This window comes from Phyllobates terribilis, unplaced genomic scaffold (assembly GCF_046119375.1).
Source record: "Phyllobates terribilis strain yellow unplaced genomic scaffold, ASM4611937v1 Scaffold_10__3_contigs__length_209671492, whole genome shotgun sequence".
NCBI classification, from domain to species: Eukaryota; Metazoa; Chordata; class Amphibia; order Anura; family Dendrobatidae; genus Phyllobates; species Phyllobates terribilis.
The window spans coordinates 54,417,379-54,440,373 of NW_027362770.1; the positions used below are offsets into that span (position 1 = coordinate 54,417,379).

At 43.6% G+C, this 22,995-nt stretch overlaps 1 protein-coding gene across 3 annotated transcripts in view; it reads right to left on the minus strand.

The window, feature by feature from the left end:
* The window catches only part of FSTL4 (follistatin like 4), a 1,654,952-nt gene that overhangs the window by 94,138 nt on the left and 1,537,819 nt on the right, over window positions 1-22,995 (minus strand). For all 3 annotated transcript variants that reach the window (XM_073649560.1, XM_073649559.1, XM_073649558.1), the window contains exons 9-11: window positions 12,795-12,956; window positions 8,116-8,250; window positions 6,561-6,587 (exon numbers count right to left, since the gene is read on the minus strand). In XM_073649560.1, the coding sequence (XP_073505661.1) occupies window positions 6,561-6,587; window positions 8,116-8,250; window positions 12,795-12,956 (324 nt within the window). The remainder of the gene's footprint in view (window positions 1-6,560; window positions 6,588-8,115; window positions 8,251-12,794; window positions 12,957-22,995) is intronic.

Below are 22,995 nucleotides of genomic sequence, written 5' to 3' on the forward strand. Positions count from 1 at the left end.
ATATATAATAAGTACAGTGACAGTGTTGGTTACTGTACTTGTCATTTAGTGTTAAAATAAAGGATTTATTAAAAAAAAAATTGGCGTGGGGTTCCCCGTAATTTTAGTCTCTAGCGGAGGTTAAGCAGATGGCTGGGGCAGATGTTTGAAGCCTGTGAAGAGGGTAATACCCACGGAGCTTCCCAGGCTACCAATATCAGCCGCCAGCTGAATAACTAGCCTTTACTAGCTATTAAAATGGGGGACCCCCCCAAAAAAATGACGTGGGGTCCCCCCTATTTTAATAGCTAGAAAAGGCTAGGCAGACAGCTGGGGTCTGATATTAATAGCCCAGGAAGGGTGCCATGAATATTGGCCCCCTCCCAGGCTAGAAACACCAGCCGTCAGCCGCCCCAGAAATGGTGCATCCATAGGATGCGCAAATTCTGGCACTTAACCTCGCTCTTCCCACTGCCCTGTAGTGGTGGCAGTGGAATAATACGGTTGGGGTTGATGTCAGCTTATAATGCCAGCTGACATCAAGCCCAGGTTAGTAATGGAGAGGCATCTATAAGACACCCCCATTACTAACCCCGTAGTCAAAGTTAAAAAAAAGCACAAACACCCAGAATAAAGTCCTTTAATTGAAATAAAGACACAATTCTTTATTGTTCTAAATTAAACAATACTTACCATCACGCCCATTCCAGCTGAAGCCAACGATCTCCTGCAATAAAAGAAAAATAATAAAGCAACATCATCCTTACCTTTCGATGGTTCCCAGGACAGCTCCAGCTCTGCTACATCGAGATGACAGGCTGGATCTCAGCAGAAAGCTGCCATCCAGCCTGTCATCCCGCAGACACTGAGAAGCGCAGGCATGCTTGCGCTCCTCAGTGTCAGGCTGTGACGGCATCCAGATGAGCTGAGTCTCTCACGCTCACCGCATGCGCAGGAGAATTCTCCCACGCTGTCAGTGACGTGCATGAGGTGAGCTGAGTTCATTGTCAGCTCATCGGGATGCCGTAACAGCCAGACACTGAGGAGCGCAAGCATGCCTGCGCTTTTCAGTGTCTGCAGGATGACTGGCTGGATGGCAGCATTCTGCTGCCATCCAGCCTGTCATGTGAATGTAGCAGAGCTGAAGCTGTCCTGGGAACCATGGAAAGGTAAGGATGATGTTGGTTTATTATTTTACTTTTATTGCAGGAGATCGTTGGCTTCAGCTGGAATGGGCGTGACGGTAAGTAGAGTTTAATTTAGAACAATAAAGAATTGTGTGTTTATTTTAATTAAAGGACTTTATTCTTGGTGTTGTGTTTTATTTAAATACTTTACTAGAAATTCATGGCGGTCATGTCTAATATTGGCGTGACCCCATGAATTTCGGGCTTAGGGCCATCGGATAATACAAAGTTGGCCCTAACCCCTTTATTATCCAGTGAGCCACCACACCAGGGCCCTGGATGAGCTTGATACAGCGCCAGAAGATGGCGCTTCTATGAACGCAACATATTCTGGGTTGGCAACGGACTGCAGTTCGCAGCATGGGGGGCCCACAAAGCTTGGGCCACCCTGCGCTGTGGATTCCAGCCCCCAGCTGCTTAGTTGTGCCTGACTGGACACAAAAATATGGCGAAGCCCCACGTATTTTTTTTTTTTAAACTTATTTCATGAAATTCATGAAATAGTAAAAACAAAAGGGCTTCCCTATATTGTTGTGTCCAGCCAGGTACAAATAGGCAGCTGGGAGTTGGGGGCAGCCCATTCCTGCATGCTGTACCAGGCTGGCATACAAAAATATGGCAAAGCCCACGTCAAAATTTTTGGGAAAAATTAATTAAAAAATAAATAATAATTTAGGGACTGCATCTTTATTAACCCCTCAAGTGTCATTTAGTGTTAAAATAAAGGATTTCTTTAAAAAAAAATTGGCGTGGGATCCCCCATAATTTTAGTCTCTAGCGGAGGTTAAGCAGATGGCTGGGGCAGATGTTTGAAGCCTGGGAAGGGGGTAATACCCACGGAGCTTCCCAGGCTACTAATATCAGTCCCCAGCTGAATACCTAGCCTTTACTAGCTATTAAAATTGGAAACCCCCAAAAAAATGACGTGGGGTCCCCCCTATTTTAATAGCTAGCAAAGGCTAGGCAGACGGCTGGGGGCTGATATTAATATCCCAGGAAGGGTGCCATGAATATTGGCCCCCTCCCAGGCTAGAAACACCAGCCGTCAGCCGCCCCAGAAATGGCGCATCCATAGGATGAGCCAATTCTGGCACTTAGCCTCGCTCTTCCACGCTGCCCTGGTGCGGTGGCAGGGGGTAATCGGTTTGGGGTTCATGTCAGCGCCAGCTGCCATGAAGCCTAGGTTAGTAATGATGGGCGTCTATGAGACACCCCCATTACTAACCTACAAAGTGTTAAAAAGAAAAAACACACACTACACCCAGAAAAAAATAATTTATTTGAAATAAAACACACCATTTTATTTAATTCTTAGTTTACTTAAAAAAATAGTTACCTGTCCACATTCCTGCGCTGATCTCCCATGCATAGCTGTCACATCTGGAGATGGTGACAGCTGTGTATGGCTGCTGTAAGCTCACACTGCCGGGAACACATCCTCTCCCGGCAGCAGGAGCCACTGACTGAGGTCACCGGAGTGCATTCAGCCAGCGCAGCTCCGGAGACCTCCTTTACGGCACTGCTGTACCCTGGGAATTTCTCACGGTACAGCAGGGTCGTAAAGGAGCTGACCGGAGCAGCACTGCCTGAACACCGGCGAACCCGCTTATGAAATGACGGGGCTGCTTTACGGCCCCATTTTTCTAGCGGCGGCAGCGGTTCAGAGCGGTCACATTCTATGTGGCTGCTCTAAACTGGAGATCTTCATGGGACACTCGTGGACTACTATGGAGGGGTAAGGATAAGGTTGTGGTTCATTATTTTATATTTTATTACAGAAGATCGATGGCTTTGGGGAATTAGGTGTCTAGGTGAGTATAGGTGTAGTTTTTTATTTTTTACTTTATTTTAGGTGGCGATCGGTGGGGACAGGTAATGTATAAACTAATTTATTTTAGGTAACCACTCACCACCAATGAAATGTATTTAAAATTTATTGGGGACCAAAAACCCAAAAAAATTATGGGGGCCTAAAAAAATAAAACATGTGTATAGGGGCAAAAATAACATATGGGGCAGTTTAAATAGCAGGATCAAGCTGATGGGAACTACTGCTCCCATCAAGCTGATCCTGCTGGCATGAGTGGACGGGGGACAGACATAGGCCGATGGGAGTAGTAGTGTCACATCGGCCTATGTCTGCCTGCACGCACACACCCGCAGACATCGAACAGACACCCGCACACACCAATCATGACGGGTCTGATGGTCTGCGAGGTGTGGCTGACCTGTGCGGCCGTGGGAAAGTTCATGTGAGTTCATGCAATGCAGTCAAGAATGAACTCACATGAACCCTCTGAGGGCACCGCGGCGACTTCAAATGAACAGCTGATCAGCATCACCTGATACCTCAGCTGTTCATTTGAAATAACTGGCGGGAGAGCGCAGCACAGAACGGGAAAGCCGGCGGTGAAGTCTTTTCACTGCCGGCTTCCCCGCCCGGGTCCTTCGCTCCCCGCTCCTTGGTACTGTGCTCCCCGCCCGGTCCTAACTTACGATCGGGATGGGAGGTGGCGAGGGGAGCGGAGGATCGGGGTGGGAGGCTGCGGGAAGCAGTATGGGACTGTGTGATTGTTTAAAAGCCGGCGACTTTTTACCACCCACCGGCTTTTTACCACCCGCCGGCTTTTTACCACCCGCCGGCTTTTAAACAATCAGGAGAATTCTCCTACGCTGGGATGGCATTCTGATGACAGGCTGGATCGTAGCTGAGCGCTGCCATCCAGCTTGTCATCTTTCAGAGACACTGCAGAGCGCAGGCATTATAGGAACTTCCGATTCCGGTATTTGATATTGTAAAAGTATCGGAACTCAGTATCGGAACTCCTATACCGCGAATATCGGTCGATACCCGATATTACAGTATCGGAATGCTCAACACTACTCATGACTTTGACGGCCTAGGCTCACTTGCCCTTTCCCCTTAAAACATGGTATTCATTTTTAAAGTAGGTATTGGATGAAATAAAGATGGAAATTGAAAACAGCTTTATAGCTGTGTAGATCCATGGCCCATTTGCCTTCGACCCTTGCCTCTGCAGCCAATTTTTCTTTTTTACATTTTCATTTGTCCCTCCCTCTTTTTCTAGGAGACATAACTTTTACATTTTTCCGTTAACATAGCTCTAAGAGGGAGTTTTTTTTTAAAGCGTTCATTATATGGTAAAAATGACCTGAAAGGACGATTCTCTAGGTCAATAATATTCCAATGGTACCACACTAAAAAAAAATTGATTATTCTAGTCATTTTCCAAGTAACACTTTTATTTTTCTGTTGAAGGAGTTGTATGAAGTCGTGTTTCTTTCACAATCAGCTAATGGTTTAATTAAAGGTGTTGTCTGGGTCTTTTGTATCATAGGTCTTTCCTTATTATAGGTCATCAAAATCTGATAGGTGGGGGTGCACAACCTGCCCCCAGCTGATCATCTGTTCCCAGTGTTGTCAGAGGCCGGATGTGCTCAGTTGCAGAGTTGCACAGCACAACTCTATCACCTGTATAGTGATAAATGCAGAGTATTACACATCTGCCCCCAATTTGAATCAATAGGGGTGGATGAGTAGTTCCTGGCTATGGCCACTATGCAGTTGATGGAGCCATGTAGTTCCACTTCGTGACTGACCCCAATCAGCCACTGTCACCTGCAACAACTGACTGGTGCACCTACCGATAGATATTGATGACCTATGCAAAGGATAAGCCATTTATATAAAAATCTCAGATAACACATTTAATACCAATTTTGGGAATATATGACATTTTGATTGGCTTTATAGCATTTTTTAGGGATGTGTGGTGCCAAAAAATTACAATTTTGGAATTTTCACTTTTTTCTCTTTAGAGCATTTACTGTGTGAGGTAACTCATTAATTAATGTTTTATTTAGACTTTTACGGATACAGCCATACCATTTTTTCTCATTTTTTTTCTATTTTTAAAGGGGGAAATGGAGAGTGAATCATATTTTTGATATTTAATTTTTTTTATATTCTTATCAATTTTTTTTTAAACATTATTACCTTATATTTTAGTCCTAGTTGGGGAACCTAAACCTGTGATTGTCTGATTGATCATACTATATTCTGCAATAATACCATGATAGAGACTGGAAAGGCCGATGGGAGCATGCACTGCTACCACTCCATATAAACACCTTTGTCAGAGACTCAGCTCCAGACACTGCCTTTAGCCACAGATACTGTTTACTCAACGTAAGGAGCTAAGCGCCTGAAACTGCCGCATACTTGATAACCCCAGCACATAGGTGCATAATTTTGCTCTAAGGGGTTAATGAGAAACTTGCCTTTTTATTAATTTTTTATTAGCCTTTCCAAAGTTGTAAAAGTTTATATTATACTCCATTATGTTACTTTTCTTTCTTGTCTTTCAAACACCATGCTGAAAGTGCTGTTTTACTTGCCTAGTTCATGCTAATTTAAAAGTTGCATTGAACAGCTGCTTTAGCAATGACTCTATGACTCTCAGACACTATGCTTAAAATGCTTTACTAATGCTCTTTAGACTCTGCTTTGAACTGCTGCTTTATCTACTTTATTAAAGATCTATTCTCAAACACTATTCTCAACTACTCTCTCTGAGTGACCTTTCCTGCTTTCTTCCACCATGCTGAGACAGTGAGAGTGTTTGTAAATAGTGTTTGAGTATAGATCTTTGATAGAACAGCAGTTCAAAGCAGAGTCTAAAGAACATAAATCAGGCACTTAATACAGCATTTTCACTATGGTGTTTGAGAGAGAAGGAAGCAAAATAAAGTAATAGATTATATATTATTCAGAATTTAGCAAAAGCTCATGAATAATTGAATAAAAAAGTTTAGTTACGCTGTAAAGCTAATGCATGATGGACACACAGAGAATGTATCATGCATTTTAACTTCGAATAAATAAACTAAATATTTTTAGCATGCAGTAGAGTTTATTTGTTTACTTTTTATTAGAAAGTTTTCCCATTATTTTATTTATAAAAAAGAAGTCATAGTGGAGATGCAATACCCTACTGTATTGTCTCTATAGACCAAATAGCACTGTTTATATTCTTTTGGGTAGTTGAAATTAATGGACAGAAAGTGTCAATAGACTGATAACAGCTTGAAAAAATGGACTACAACCTATGATCCAGAAACTAGGAAGTGACAACACATTATCTGTTCCTATAGTGATGATAATGTGACGACTCTGTCCTATTCTACAAAGTAAAGTGGAAAAGTCATTAGTCTATTGTGTTATGCTTCAGACATTTTTATGGCTATGTGGACAACAATAAATAAGTGTATAATTGCAAAAGATTTAAAAAGTATATAATTTTTTGACATTGTGTAATGTTGTGTTGTCGTAATACACGAACGAATCATAAAACTGTATTATTGATACCCTACCTTCTTCTCTCCAAAGAATGTTCGCAACTGTGATGAGGACCATAAATGAAGCATTTTTGGAAACAGTCCAGGTAAAAAAGAAAGAATAAGTATAAATGAGTTAGACTCCTCAAAAACTTCACAAACAACTTAATAATTCTTTTACAGTATGTCCTATATATTTAGCAGTAATGTATTCTGTGTTAAAAACAAGATATATAAAGCGTGAACAGAAAAGAAATAAGTGAAAGGTGAAATAGTTAAAGAGATTACAGTTCCAGTTGCGTCTGCCAGGCTAATGATTTAAAGTCTATGGTTGACAAGCTAATGAAGACATAAAATTGTCATGTCTTTATCGTTCTCACGGCTTTGAAATAATTGAATTGGTGATTTTCTGCTATTTAAGTCGAAGGTGACACCCTCCTGTCATCCTGCCTGATCATTAACATCTGATCAACTGAACATCATCTCTCATTGCTGTCATTTGTTTTGCAACGCAAACCTTGTATCACAGCTCATCAAAGTTGGAGGCAGTAATGGATAATGTTAGGAAAGTTAAAATTGCATCTGTTGATGGATTTCCATTACATGCTAACATCGGGTCAAATTGGCTAATGAACTTGACAAATGGAGTACATTACTAGACAACTCTGATTTAAGAACGAGCTCAAAAACATTAACGGACAGTTGACTTGATTAAATATTCCAGAGTCTATAACAACTTGTAAATTGCCTATGAAGACCTATGCTATCCAGGAGCAATTATGCTTCATTAATCTAGTTCAGGGTAGACAATAAAGGTCACTTTAACCACAAGCTATACAGGGGTGCAATTATTTTCAGATAGTGTCCAAAAGTCAAGCTTAAACAAAGCCAAGAATATATCTACATCAGACCTTTTATTCTAGACCTAATCTGACCTAATTAAATCTTTGTTGTTCTGCGCACCTAATTTTGTAGATAAATAAGGGCTTATGGTATTTCATTACTTTTTTCTGGTTTCAAGTCAGAATTGGCCCAGTAAAGCCAGTATAAAATAATAGTAGATGTTAACTCATACTGATTGGGACATTACTGATTCAAATCCAAAAGACATGTATGGCAAGATTTTGTAAGGTACATATTTCTTACTCACTTACCAAATGTATCAATAACTTCTGTAAAGATCAGAAGAGATTTTCCTTTATTACTTCAAAACCTGTACTTTTCAGAACATGGGTTGGAGTTCCCCAGAATATAACAAGAACAAGATCTGCCACTGCCATAAAAATGGCAACTTTGTTTTTCTACCAGAACAATAGAGAATATAATGATATTCAAAAAAATATATAGAAATAACTTCTTGCCCCTATACAAATTTTTATTACGTAACAATGGAACTAGTGGGTTCTCCATAAATGAGAAATTGGACTAACTGCTTTATTGTATTGGATACTGTTATCCGCAATGTCTGTAGGCCAAATATCACATGTTTGTATATTGTAAACAAGTTTATATTAGATAAGAAATTCTCTGACCTGCTGTGAACTTCGAAAAGCAATTTTGAAATTCTGATATGGAAATTTACAATGCTTACGGGTTTTTCTTGCTGAGTCTTCAATGAAAAGTGAAGATATGTCTTCATCCACACCAACTTCATTCTTTGCAATGCACGTATAGGCCCCAGTGTCTTCATAACGGACACTAGAAATATGAAGTTCACTTCCGTTGGCTGAAATAAAGACATTTGAGCTGTTTGTTCTAAGGTCTTCGGATTCAAAAGTCATTGTGATACGGAACAACCGTCTTTTAGCTGTAGGCATCATTCATTATTGTACTGAAGTATGTATCTTTAGTATCAATGGTGCAATGAATACAGAAACTGAAAACTTAGTATGCTAAGCAAACCAAATATGTGTAAAATAATTGTTTGAGACAGTCCCTTCAAATGTATGTCATAGACGTAAGGCCCAATCAATATTTTAACATATGTTTGGTCATTAAAATTACACACCAGCATATATACAGTATGTGTATATAAATATATATTCCACTATATATATATATATATATATATATATATATTTGTGTGTGTATATATATACATATATATATATATATATATACAGTACAGACCAAAAGTTTGGACACACCTTCTCATTTAAAGATTTTTCTGTATTTTCATGACTATGAAAATTGTACATTCACACTGAAGGCATCAAAACTATGAATTAACACATGTGGAATTATATACTTAACAAAAAAGTGTGAAACAACTGAAAATATGTCTTATATTCTAGGGTCTTTAAAGTAGCCACCTTTTGCTTTGATGACTGCTTTGCACACTCTTGGCATTCTCTTGATGAGCTTCAAGAGGTAGTCACCGGAAATGGTTTTCACTTCAGAGGTGTGCCCTGTCAGGTTTAATAAGTGGGAGTTATTACCTTAAATATGGGGTTGGGACCATCAGTTCTGTTGTGCAGAAGTCAGGTGGATACCCAGCTGATAGTCCTACTGAATAGACTGTTAGCTGCTTTTTTATTGCCATAATACAAATTCTAAGTAAAGAAAAACGAGTGCCCATCATTACTTTAAGAAATGAAGGTCAGTCAGTTCGAAAAATTGGGCAAACTTTGAAAGTGTCCCCAAGTGCAGTTGCAAAAACCATCAAGCACTACAAAGAAACTGGCTCACATGAGGACAGCCCCAGGAAAGGAAGATCAAGAGTCACCTCTGCTTCTGAGGATAAGTTTATCCGAGTCACCAGCCTCAGAAATGGCAGGTTAACAGCAGCTCAGATAAGAGACCAGGTCAATGCCACACAGAGTTCTAGCAGCAGACACATCTCTACAACAACTGTTAAGAGGAGACTTTGTGCAGCAGGCCTTCATGGTAAAATAGCTGCTAGGAAAACACTGCTAAGGACAGGCAACAAGTAGAAGAGACTTGTTTGGGCTTAAGAACACAAGGAATGGAAATCTGTGCTTTGGTCTGATGAGTCAAAATTTGAGATCTTTGGTTCCAACCACCGTGTCTTTGTGAGACGCGGAAAAGGTGAACGGATGGACTCTACATGCCTGGTTCCAACGGTGAAGCATGGAGGAGGAGGTGTGATGGTGTGGGAGGGCTTTGCTGGTGACATTGTTGGGGATTGATTCAAAATTGAAGGCATACTGAACCAGCATGGCCACCACAGCATCTTGCAGCGGCATGCTATTCTATCAGGTTTGCGTTTAGTTGGACCATCATATATTTTTCAACAGGACAATAACCCCAATCTCACCTCCAGGCTGTCTAAGGAATATTTGACCAAGAGGGAGAGTGATGGGGTGCTATGCCATATGACCTGGCCTCCACAGTCACCAGACCTGAACCCAATTGAGATGGTTTGGGGTGAGCTGGACAGCAGAGTGAAGGCAAAAGGGCCAACAAGTGCTAAGCATCTCTGGGAACTCCTTCAAGATTGTTGGAAGATCATTTCCGGTGACTACCTCTTGAAGCTCATCAAGAGAATGCCAAGAGTGTGCAAAGCAGTCATCAAAGCAAAAGGTGGCTACTTTGAAGAACCTAGAATATAAGACATATTTTCAGTTGTTTCACACTTTTTGGTTAAGTATATAATTCCACATGTGTTAATTCATAGTTTTGATGCCTTCAGTGTGAATGTACAATTTTCACAGTCATGAAAATACAGAAAAATATTTAAATGAGAAGGTATGTCCAAACTTTTGGTCTGTACTGTATATATATATATATATATATATATATATATATATATATATATATATATATTATTTTTTTTGCCTAAAACACAAAGGAAATGTGTCATCTTTAACTTTAGCCCTTTTAGAGATCATTTCATCTTCAACTTGCTTAACTGTTCAGAATAGCAGTAATTTTGACTAGGGGGTGCCTAAACTTTTACATGCCAAACATATACACTGCTCAAAAAAATAAAGGGAACACTCAAATAACACATCCTAGATCTCAATGAATGAAATATTCTCATTGAATACTTTGTTCTGTACAAAGTTGAATGTGCTGACAACAAAATCACACAAAAATCATCAATGGAAATCAAATTTATTAACCAGTGGAGGCCTGGATTTGGAGTCATCACCAAAATAAAAATGGAAAAACACACTACAGACTGATCCAACTTTGATGTAATGTCCTTTAAACAAGTCAAAATGAGGCTCATTATTGTGTGTGGCCTCCACGTGCCTGTATGACCTCCCAACAATGCCTGGGCATGCTCCTGATGAATTTGCCGATGGTCTTCTGTGGGATCTCCTCCCAGACCTGGACTAAAGCATCCGCCAACTCCTGGATAGTCTGTGGTGCTACGTGATGTTGGTGGATGGAGCGAGACATGATCTCCCAGATGTGCTCAATCGGATTCAGGTCTGGGGAATGGGCGGGCCAGTCCATAGCTTCATTGCCTTCATCTTGCAGGAACTGCTGTCACACTCCAGCCACATGAGGTCTGGCATTGTCCTGCATTAGTAGGAACCCAGGGCCAACCGCACCAGCATACGGTCTCACAAGGGGTCTGAGGATCTCATCTCGGTACCTAATGGTAGTCAGGCTACCTCTGGCGAGCACATGGAGGGCTGTGCGGCCCTCCAAAGAAATGCCACCCCTCACCATTAGTGACCCACTGCCAAACTGGTCATGCTGAAGGAAATTGCAGGCAGCAGATCACTCTCCACGACATCTCCAGACTCTGTCACGTCTGTCACATGTGCTCAGTGTGAACCTGCTTTCATCTATGAGGAGCACAGGGCGCCAGTGCCGACTTTGCCAATCCTGGTGTTCTGTGGCATATGCCAAGCGTCCTGCATGGTATTGGGCTGTGAGCACAACCCCCATCTGTGGACGTCAGGCTTCATACCACCCTCATGGAGTCGGTTTCTAATCGTTTATGCAGACACATGCACATTTGTGTCCTGCTGGAGGTTATTTTGCAGGGCTCTGGCTGTTCTCCTCCTGTTCCTCCTTGCACAAAGGCGGAGGTAGCGGTCCTGCTGCTGGGTTGTTGCCCTCCTATGGCCCCCTCCACGTCTCCTGGTGTACTGGCCTGTCTCCTGATAATGCCTCCAGCCTCTGGACACTACACGGACAGACACAGCAAACCTTCTTGCCACAGCTCGCATTGATGTGCCATCCTGGATGAGCTGCACTACCTAAGCAACTTCTATGGGTTGTAGAATCCGTCTCATGCTACCACGAGTGTGAAAAGACAACCAACATTCAAAAGTGACCAAAACATCAGCAAGAAAGCATTTTTACTGGGATGTGGTCTGAGGTCCCCACATGCAGAACCACTCCTTTATTGAGGGTGTCTTGATAATTGCCAATAATTTCCATCTATTGTCTATTCCATTTGCACAACAGGATGTAAAATTGATTGTCAATCAGTGTTGCTTCCTAAGTGGACAGTTTGATTTCACAGAAGTTTGATTTACTTGGAGTTAAATTCTATTGTTTAAGTGTTCCCTTTATTTTTTTGAGCAGTGTATATGTTTGAATTAGCAGTGGAAGGGTAGAGGCCTCAGATCTACAACATGAGAAAAATATAATAAGTCCTCTGCTTGAAAATCTGTATGAACAGATGCTCATAGCTGAAAATGATAACATTTAAAGAGACTCTGTCAGTCCAAATTGACAGTGTAAACTAAGAAAATAGGCTTGTAGGGGAGATAACCCCAATAAAGTTGTTCCTTTCGTTTTTAGTGTATGCCTGCAATCTGCAGAAACAAAAGATTAATCAGGAATGCTAATTAGGCTGCACTGTGTACCCTTGGTGTAGCTAAGAGTATCAGTGCACTGTCAATGCTGCTGGTTTTGCTTCTTTCACTAGTAATTGACAGTGCTGACTTGTTTTTTTCTACAAACAGTGCTCATAACAGGCAAGCCAGCACTGCCAATTACCAGTGAGGTAGTCAAGGATGTGCAAAACCAGTGGAAGGAACTGTGCACCAAGCGATTTAGCCACACCAAGCGATTTAGCCACACCATTAACAGCCTAATTAGAATATTTGGTTACAATTCATTTTCTACATTACAGAGGCAGCAATGGAAACACTAATAGTGCAATTTTTATAGAGGCCTTATCTCCTACAATGCTGTGTGCTTAGTCTATGCTGTCAGCTTGGGTTAGTTTGGTCAGTTTAACTGACAGACTTCCTTTAAATCAATAAGTAAATCTTGTAGATTTGTACTAATTGATTATTTTGTTTTTAGTAATGGCAGATTTGTCAGTAAAAGGCTTACCAATTAATGTGAGTTGCTTGGATAATTTTGGCTTTATATCAATACCATTTTTCAGCCATGTTATTTTGGGGTTGGGGATTCCTTCTGCATGACACTTCAGGCTGGCAGACACTCCAGGTTCCTGGGCCTGGGTTTCTGGATACACTCTTATTACTGGAGGAACTAAAGAAAACAATAAAAGGGTGTTACAAAGGTAATCCAGTACTAAGTACCAAATGATTGCTTACAACTATACTTCTTTCTCTTTATAATACCAAATGAATTAAGTCTTACATTGAGAATATAATTGTATTTCACTTACAGCTAAAAAAATAAAGCAGTAATGGAATACTAGATGTCTATAGAGTGAATATACTAAATACTAGTAGCGATATTTGCAATATAATAATATAAGCAAGTAGAATAAGAATAAGAAAATAATTTTACATTTTATACTTCTCAATTACTGATAGTTATCAGCATTAGTGTTGAGCCACCCCCGTAGTGTTCGAGTTCGGTTCGGTTCGTCGAACACCCGTGTGTTCGCTGAACTGTTCGTCGAACTGTTCGTCGAACACCTTCGAACACCGTTAAAACCAATGGCAGGCAAACAAAAACACATAGAAACACATAGAAAACACCTTCAAAGGTGTCCAAAAGCTGACAAACTGCTCAGAAGACACAACTAACACATGGAAAAGTGACAAGTACTTATAGTCATGCGAAAAGAAAAGAGGTGGAGAAGTAAAAGGAGGGGGAGACACAGATATAGGCATGTCATGCCCTTCTAAAATCCAAAAAGTGAGAAGCAGACACGTTCAGTCCGCTCCTGCCCGTGCCACCTCCGCGTCGCCAGGTTTGTGCCAGAGCCACGGTGAACCCTGACGGCCAGCGCCCCTCTCCCAATACTGGTGCCTGTCCGCTGGTGGGTCGAGCGAGCCCCCCTGTGGTGGAGGCAGCTCTAAGCTTTTTAATTTAAATTGTCTCTCTAATTTGAATGAATACACTTTAAATCCATTTACAAGGATCTATTGGAGGGCAAGTCTAATGCCAGCAGCCGCGTAATTCCTGCTCCAGTAGCGTCCACTAAAGCTGCTGCAGTTAAAAAGCTTTTATAAGGATCGAGCTCGGCTGTCCACCGCAAGGCATCCTACTGCCAGTCCCAGCCCCTATGCCTTGGGGTGCCTCCTGATGCTCTTCACTGAGTATCCCGTGGTCCCGAAGCATTTCCTTTGAAAAAATTAAGTGTCCAAACTACAGGTGGTGTAGCTTGCTTAACAGCCGGGATAATCCGCTGACTAGCAGACACTGCTACTAGGCACAAAGTATTTCCTGGGCTAGATGCAGTTAAAAATTTGTAATTATATACTCTCATTGGATGCTGAGAAAGCATTCCATAGAGTCTCCTGGCACGCCATATATGATTCTCTTAAAAAGCTTGGGGTAGGGGTCTAGGGGACCCTTTTATAGCCAAAATCACGGCCCTGTATCGCAATACGTCACCTAGGCTGAAGATAAATGGAACTGTAGCACCCTGAGGGCTCGGTTGCTACAGAGGTATTGCACCTCACCCAGAGGTGTGATATCTCACTCTCAGGTAAGGATGTAGTGTGGATCAGGACCCGACACCTGCATGCATTACACCACATTGTCGTGGGGCAGGGCGACCAATATGCCCCTGAGATGGGCACGACAGTCCCTGTCCCTGGCTGGAGTGGGGGGAGGGAACACTGAGGAAGGGTAACCCTGTAGTGCAGGAGCAGGGAGGAAGCAGTTCCTGGGTGCATTGAGAAGGGAGTATAAAAGGTGGGCACCATCTTAGTTCAGTGCAGAGAAGTCTGAGCAGAAGTGGCAGGGAGCAGGGGCTCTGCATGAGCTCTGCTCCGGAGGCGGGCCTAGTAACAGAGGCCCAGGCCTGGAAGAGGGAGAAGGAAGAAAGAGGAGCGGAGAAGGCTCCAGGAACGAGGAACGAAGGGATCCCAGGGGTGCGGACGGGCGTGTCGCCACCGCACGCCCGAATCCACCTGCGTGGAGGGGTCAGGCCAAAGGGGGAGACCGGTCCCCGAAACTAGTGGAGGCAGGAAATGACCCTCAGCTAGAAACAGGAGGCTGTGACATTTTATTTGGCGCAGCCCCTCGCTACACCCGCTAGGAAGGCACCACATAGGGTCAGGGAAACTGGCGCCAAGTTTACCAAGAAGAGGCCCGAGGCAGCCGGACAGAAGGGTTGGTAAGAAAGGCCAGACAAAGGACACACAAAGGGGGTCCTGTGAAGCACTCCAAAGTTATCTGGGAGTTGTCTGAGCCCCTCACCTGGTGAGCACAGTACGACGTGGGCAGCCGTTACCTGCAGACGTGGTCTGGATAATAAGAACTGTGAGTAAAGGCCCTGAACTGCATCACTGACTCCGTGTCGTTACTGCTGCTGCCCTGCACCATCACCCCCATCCTCCGCATACACTGCCCTGAGGCTATACTCCTCCCGTGGGGAGTTATGCTACGCTCTGCTGCACCCACAACACCAGCCTCAGTGGTCTGCCCTGTAGCGGCGGTTCACTCTGACCGCAATCCACAGGTGGCGTAGTCGGACATTTAAACATGAAATCCACATAAATAGTTCCGCCACTGGTTTGACCGCCCTGAGCCACGGAACTGGGTCGCCGCCACGAAGACTACAACCACCAGCATCCACCAAAAAGGGTCCGGCTCCGGGTGTCCCAAGGCCCAGGGGGTGCGTCAGAACATTTTCATCACCTTTCACAATCACCAATGGGACAAGGCAGTGATGTCCTCTGTCCCCTCTCTTATACATCCTAGTGACGGAGCACCTGCTCTCATCAATTCGCCATAACCCCAATATTAGGTGGATTGAGGTGGGAGGCACCGAGTACAAGTGCTCTCTATTTGCTGATGATGTCCTAGTATATATCACTCAATCACATATATCCATCCATGCTGTTATGGCTGAAATAGATCACTTTGTTACATGGTAAAATTTTAAAATCAATGCAGCGAAGTCTGAGGCCCTCGATGTCTCCCTCCCCAAATCCATATAGGATTCCATCCAGTCCAACTTTCCCTTTGCCTGGCCCTCACAGGGTATCAAATACTTAGGAATTCCTATTCATAGAGACCTCTCCCATCTATGTTATCTTAATTTTGGGCCCTTTATTGAACAACTCCATACAGACCACGGTTGGCAAGTTAGAACTGTAAGATTCACTACGTGAACCACTGGTGTTTTGTGGAAAAGCACATGTACACTGCGTTCCAAATTATTATACAAAAAGTGTTTAGGAGTGATAAGGGAAGAATTTGTTTGTTTGTCAGTTAAACTCATTGATGGTGATGTGTGTCAGGGCTCTTTATATCACTGTAAGCAATTGCAGACACCTGTGCTAATTAGTTTGGCAGGTGTGTCCAATGAAAGGCAAGACTACTTAAGAAGGCTCTCTCACATTATTAAGCAGCCTACATTTTCTGCCAAAATGGGAAAGAAAAAGGATGTGTCGGCTGCTGAGAAGCAACAAATTGTGGAGTGTTTAGGTCAAGGCATGACTACAATCAACATTGTGCGATGATCAGGATGAAGTGTCTTGGCAATCAAGAAGTATGTAGCTGATTCACAGTACACACGTGTGCGTGCTGATAAGGGCAAATTGAGGACTCTTTCCTACAGGCAATTACGTCAGGTTGAAACAGCAGCGGCAAAAAAGCCTTGTCATAGCAGCAGACAAGTTTTTGAAGCTGCTTGTGCCTCCAACGTCCCCCGAACAACAAGATGCAGGGTCCTTCAGAGGTTTGCAGCTGTGCATGTGCCATCCTGTCGACCTCCTCTATCCACTTCACACAAGCAGAAACGGCTCCAGTGGGCCAAACATTACATGAAGACTGATTTCAAAACTGTTTTGTTCACGGATGAGTGCCGTGCAGCGCTCGATGGTCCAGATGGATGGAGTGGAGGATGGCTGGTTGATGGACACCCCACGCAAACACGGCTACAGCGCCAACAAGGAGGAGGTGGAGTAATGTTTTGGGCTGGAATCATGGGGAGAGAGATTGTCGGCCCCTTTAGGATCCCTGAAGGCGCTAAAGATGAACTCCATAATGTATGTGGATTTTCTCAAACAGCACTTCCTGCCATGGTTCAAGAAGAAGAACCGTGTATTTCACAGCAAGATCATTTTTCTGCATGATAATGCACCATCTCATGCTGCACATAAAACATCTGCATCTCTGGCTGATATGGGCATAAAAGGGGACAAACTTATGGTGTGACCCCCATGCTCCCCTGACCTCTACCCCATTCAGAACCTTTGGAGCATCATTAAAAGGAGTGTCTAAGATGGCGGGAGGCAGTTCACATCTAAGCAACAGCTCTGGGAGGGTATTCTGTCCTCATGCAAAACAATTGAAGCAGAAACCATCCAAAACCTGACAAATTCAATGGACGAGAGAGTTCAGAAGCTCCTTTCGAACAAGGGGTCCTATGTGAAAATGTAACATCACCTAGAATAAAGTTTTGAGTTGAAAACTGTTTGATTTCAGTTTCTAACAACCTGCTAATGCTTATAATTTCAAAAATGACCATTTTTTTGGTCTTTATTAAAATGAAAAGGTTGATCGAAAAGTTTGGGGGATCTAAGAGTGTGGCAACCCAGTAGTCATGATTACTTCGAATTCTGACAATATGAGGGTCATGCTGCAGGTAGTGCAGCAAGAAGGCACTTATGTGCCTTGCGCATCTCGGAGCCCCAAAATTATTTTCCGGGCTAGATGCAGCTAAAAATTATTTTTAATTTTAAATCTGGTGAAGCTTTAGTATAGATGGCCTAATAGGATCAGTGCTGCACACTGCTACAAAGCCCAAATTATTTTCCAGTCAAGATACAGATAAACATGATTAGTAATTTGAAAGCTTAAAACGGTTGGTAGGGTGATTTTAACCAATCATCAAGCTTTTACTCTCCCCAGGATGACACAGGGGTAGAAAAGTCATTTCGGATCCATGATTTGTTCATCTTTATGAACGTGAGTCTGTCTACATTATGAGTGGAGAGCCGCGTGCGCTTATCTGTCAGCACACCACCAGCAGCGCTGAACACACGTTCAGACAGAACGCTGGCTGCGGGGCATGACAAGATCTCCAAGGCGTAAGTGGCTAGCTCCGGCCTTTTATCCAGATTGGAAGCCCAAAAAGAGCAAGGGTCCAGTGACACAGTCGTGGCTTCAATGTTTACTTGGAGATACTCCTGTACCATCGTCTCTAGGCGTTGACTATGTGTCAGACTTCTTGTCTCCTGTGGCCTTGCAAAGGATGGGCTAAAAAAGTGGTGAAATGATTCCGCAAAATTGATGTTACCAGCAGATACTGTGGTTCTGTCACGGTTTGAGTGCTGAACACTTGACGGTCCCACGGTTGGCAAGTTGGAACTGTGAGATTCACTACGTGCACCACTGGTATTTTGTGGAAAAGCACATGTAAGATTCTGCAACAGTCTCTGCTGATACTCCTGCATGCGTGCATCCCTTTCTATGGCAGGAATAATTTCTGCAAATTTACTTTTGTACCGGGGATCTAACAGTGTGGCAACCCAGTAGTCAGGATTATTTCTAATTCTCACAATTCGAGGGTCATGTTGCAGGTAGTGCAGCAAGAAGGCACTCATGTGTGTTGCGCATCCAGGAGCACCAAGTCCCTGTTGTGTTGGTGGCGAGGTAACAATCATGCTTCCTTCCTCTGTCCTCTCCCCCCAACCTCGCACAACAGAAATGTGATCAAGGTCTCCCTCATCTGATGAGTCTTCCATCAGTTCGTCCTCCACTTCTTCCTGGGCTCCTGCACCTTCCTCACTAGTTTGGCTGCTACCATGCGCCCTGGTAAAACCATCTCCCCCACCCTCACATGCCTGCCGCCTTGGTGCTGCCGACCGTCTGGACCTTGCAGGTGTTAGCCCTTCCGCATACAACTCCTCCTCCTCTACTTCCTCCACCTCCTCTTGTGCCACCACCTGACTCCGAATTCTGTTTAACATGTGCTCCAGCATGTAAATCATCGGAATAGTCATGCTGATAATGGCATCGTCAGCACTAAACATCTTCGTCGCCATTTCAAAACTGTGCAGAAGGGTGCATAGTTCCCTGATCTGAGACCACTCCTCCAGCGTGATTTGCCCCACCTCTGAATCTCGTTGGCCCAGGCTATACGTCAGAACGTATTGCACCAGGGCTTGTCGGTGCTGCCACAGTCGCTGCAACATGTGCAGAGTTGAATTCCACCGGGTAGGCACATCGCATTTTAGCCGGTGAAGTGGCAGGCCCAACGACTTCTGTAGAGATGTAAGTCGCTGAGCTGCGGGATGCGAACGGCGGAAGTGAGCACACAGCGACCGTGCCCTCTGCAGAAGGCCATCTAGTCTGGGATAGTGGGCTAAAAATTGCTGGACAACCAGGTTCAACACGTGAGCCATACAAGGCACGTGTGTGACATTGCCCCGGCGAAGGGCCGCACCCAGGTTTTCAGCATTGTCGCACACGGCCTTCCCTGGTTTCAGGTCCAGTGGAGACAACCATTCATGAAATTGGTTCTCCAGAGCTGACCACAACTCCTCAGCTGTGTGACTCACATTTCCCAGACATTTCAATGTAAAAACCGCCTGATGACGTTGAGCCCTACTGCCAGCATAGTAAGGAGGTGTGCAGGATCCCTTCTGCGCAGTTAGAAAGCTTGTGGCATGACCAGACAGGCTTTGGGTGCAGGTGGAAGACAGAGAGGAGGTTGAGGAGGCAGAAGCAGTGGTGGAACTTTGACATAAAGAGGATTGACGCACAACTCGTGGGGACGGCAAGACTTGGACAGCAGCCCCTTGTCCTGCTGTCACCATAGTTACCCAGTGCCCAGTCAGCGACATGTAACGCCCCTGTCCATGCCTACTCGTCCAAGTGTCTGTGGTGAAATGCACCCTGTCACACACAGAGTTTCTCAAAGAAGCGGTGATGTTGTGTGCGACATGCTGGTGGAGCGCAGGCACACCTTTCTTTGAGAAGTAGTGCCGACTGGGCATCTGGTACTGGGGCACTGCGACGGACATAAGGTCTCGAAAATCCTCTGTGTCCACCAGGCGGAAAGGCAGCATTTCTGTAGCCAAGAGCTTGCAGATGGTGAAATTCAACCTCTTAGCTTTCTCATGGCTAGGAGGAAATGGTCTTTTACTTGTCCACATCTGAGGGACCGAGGGCTGGCTATTGTGCTTAGACGGGGTTGATAAGGGTGTCCCCGGCAAACTGCCGGTCTGTGAGGAAGATGCAGGCGGACATGTTAGGTTGCCTTGATCCAAAGGTGGTGCTATCGATGTCGGACAGCGCTCAAGACCAGCTGGTGTTACCACCTCCAAAGAAAATGATGACCTGCCAATCACGCTGGCTGTTGCGGGTAAAGAGGTGGCAGGTCTGCGCCCCAAAACAGGTGTGACTGCTGTCCCCCCAGTCACAGAGGATGAAGAGGCCGCGGATGCACAAGATATGGCAGACGGTGGTTGGCCCGGCCGGCTAGACCGCATTGTAGCACACTGAGCTTCCCACTGCAACTTATGCTTCATGTCCATGTGCCGGTTCATGCATGAAGTACTCAAACTATGTATTTTTTGGCCTCTACTTAGCTTTTGCTGACAAATGTTACAGATAACACGAGTTGGGTCATCTTTATCGATCTGAAAAAATGCCCAGGCTATGCAAGGCTTAGCACCCATGCGACCTGAAGAGCCACCACGACTTGTGGTGAGAGGCAGAGTTGTGTTTGAGGATGCAGTTGTTGACGTGCTTCCAGTACTACGTCTCTGTCCAGGAAGGCGCAACCTGACCTCGTCGTCACTAGCATCTTCCTCCACCTCCTCTGCTGACCTCATCTCTTGGCTGACTGTGGGTTGACAGTAAGTGGGATCTCCGACCTCATCATCATCACCCTGTGCGTTATCACACCCGTCGTCCTCAGAGCCAACCTGTTCCTGCCCTGACAAAAAACTAAAGTTGTCGCTCCAATCAGGCATTTGAGTCTTATCATCGTCTTCCTCATTGTCTCCACCAACAGGAGTTACAGTTTGGGAATGAGGGTCTACATTATGGTCAGAACCTTCTGCGTCTGGTCCTGGATCCGACTCATAAAGATTCTGGGCATCAGTGCAGATCATTTCCTCGTCTGGATTCACAGAAGCGCTGGAGTCGACCTCTGATTCCCAGGCTATAGTATGAGTAAACAGCTCTGCAGACTCAACCATCTGTTCTACCTCATACTCAGACGGGCAGCTGGAGATTTGGGAGCTGTGAGGAAGCAAGTGCGATTTGGGTGACACCTTTGAGGACTGGAGTATTTGTGATGTTGAAGTTGATGTGGAGGAGAGCCCACTTAAAGGAGCACTTGATATCCGTTGAAGCACCTGCTGTTTTTGTGCCTCATCTGGAATTTGTAGCGATTGGCGTGGCCGTAAGAAAGGGATCTTATCACATTGTCCGCTAAAAGAAGTAGACATTTTAGTTTGGCTGGAAGATGGTCTTTCTTCTGCACCTACCCCACGGACACAACCTTTTTTCCCCTTCCCAACACGCCTATTCCCCTTTCCACCAGCAGCAGGCCTTTTTCCACTCATTTTGGTGGTTAACTAATTCACAACTCTGGAGTTGTTTGCACAAAAAAACAATGGATGGTAACCGAGCAGAGCTGAGTGGCCAAACTGTGGTATTAGGCCAAAACTATTGGCTGGGTTAGATGCAGAAAAAAATTATTTTTAATTTGCAACCTGATGGAGGCCAGTATAGATGGACTAATAGACCAAGTCCCACACACCGCTAGAAGCCCAAATATTTTTTCAGAGCCAGATGCAGAAAATTTTTTTATTCAATTTGCAACCTGATGGAGGTCAGTATAGATGGACTAATAGACCAAGTCCCACACACTGCTAGAAGCCCAAATATTTTTTTCAGAGCTAGATGCAGAAAAAAATTATTTTTAATTTGCAACCTGATGGAGGTCAGTATAGATGGACTAATAGACCAAGTCCCACACGCTGCTAGAAGCCCAAATATTTTTTCAGAGATAAATGAAGAAAAAAATTATTTTTAATTTGCAACCTGATGGAGGTCAGTATAGATGGACTAATAGACCAAGTCCCACACACTGCTAGAAGCCCAAATATTTTTTCAGAGCTAGATGCAGAAAAAAATTATTTTTAATTTGCAACCTGATGGAGGTCAGTATAGATGGACTAATAGAACAAGTCCCACACGCTGCTAGAAGCCCAAATATTTTTTCAGAGATAAATGAAGAAAAAAATTATTTTTAATTTGCAACCTGATGGAGGTCAGTATAGATGGACTAATAGACCAAGTCCCACACACTGCTAGAAGCCCAAATATTTTTTCAGAGCTAGATGCAGAAAAAAATTATTTTTAATTTGCAACCTGATGGAGGTCAGTATAGATGGACTAATAGACCAAGTCCCACACACTGCTAGAAGCCCAAATATTTTTTCAGAGCTAGATGCAGAAAAAAATTATTTTTAATTTGCAACCTGATGGAGGTCAGTATAGATGGACTAATAGACCAAGTCCCACACGCTGCTAGAAGCCCAAATATTTTTTCAGAGATAAATGAAGAAAAAAATTATTTTTAATTTGCAACCTGATGGAGGTCAGTATAGATGGACTAATAGACCAAGTCCCACACACTGCTAGAAGCCCAAATATTTTTTCAGAGCTAGATGCAGAAAAAAATTATTTTTAATTTGCAACCTGATGGAGGTCAGTATAGATGGACTAATAGACCAAGTCCCACACACCGCTAGAAGCCCAAATATTTTTTCAGAGCTAGATGCAGAAAAAAATTATATTCAATTTGCAACCTGCTGGAGGTCAGTATAGAAGGACTAATAGAACAAGTCCCACACACTGCTAGAAGCCCAAATATTTTTTCAGAGCTAAATGAAGAAAAAAATTATTTTTAATTTGCAACCTGATGGAGGTCAGTATAGATGGACTAATAGACCAAGTCCCACACACTGCTAGAAGCCCAAATATTTTTTCAGAGCTAGATGCAGAAAAAAATTATATTCAGTTTGCAACCTGATGGAGGTCAGTATAGATGGACTAATAGAATGATGCTATGCCCAAAAGATTTTACTTCACTAGGTGCAGTAAAAAAAATGGTATTCTATACACAGGTGGTATATCT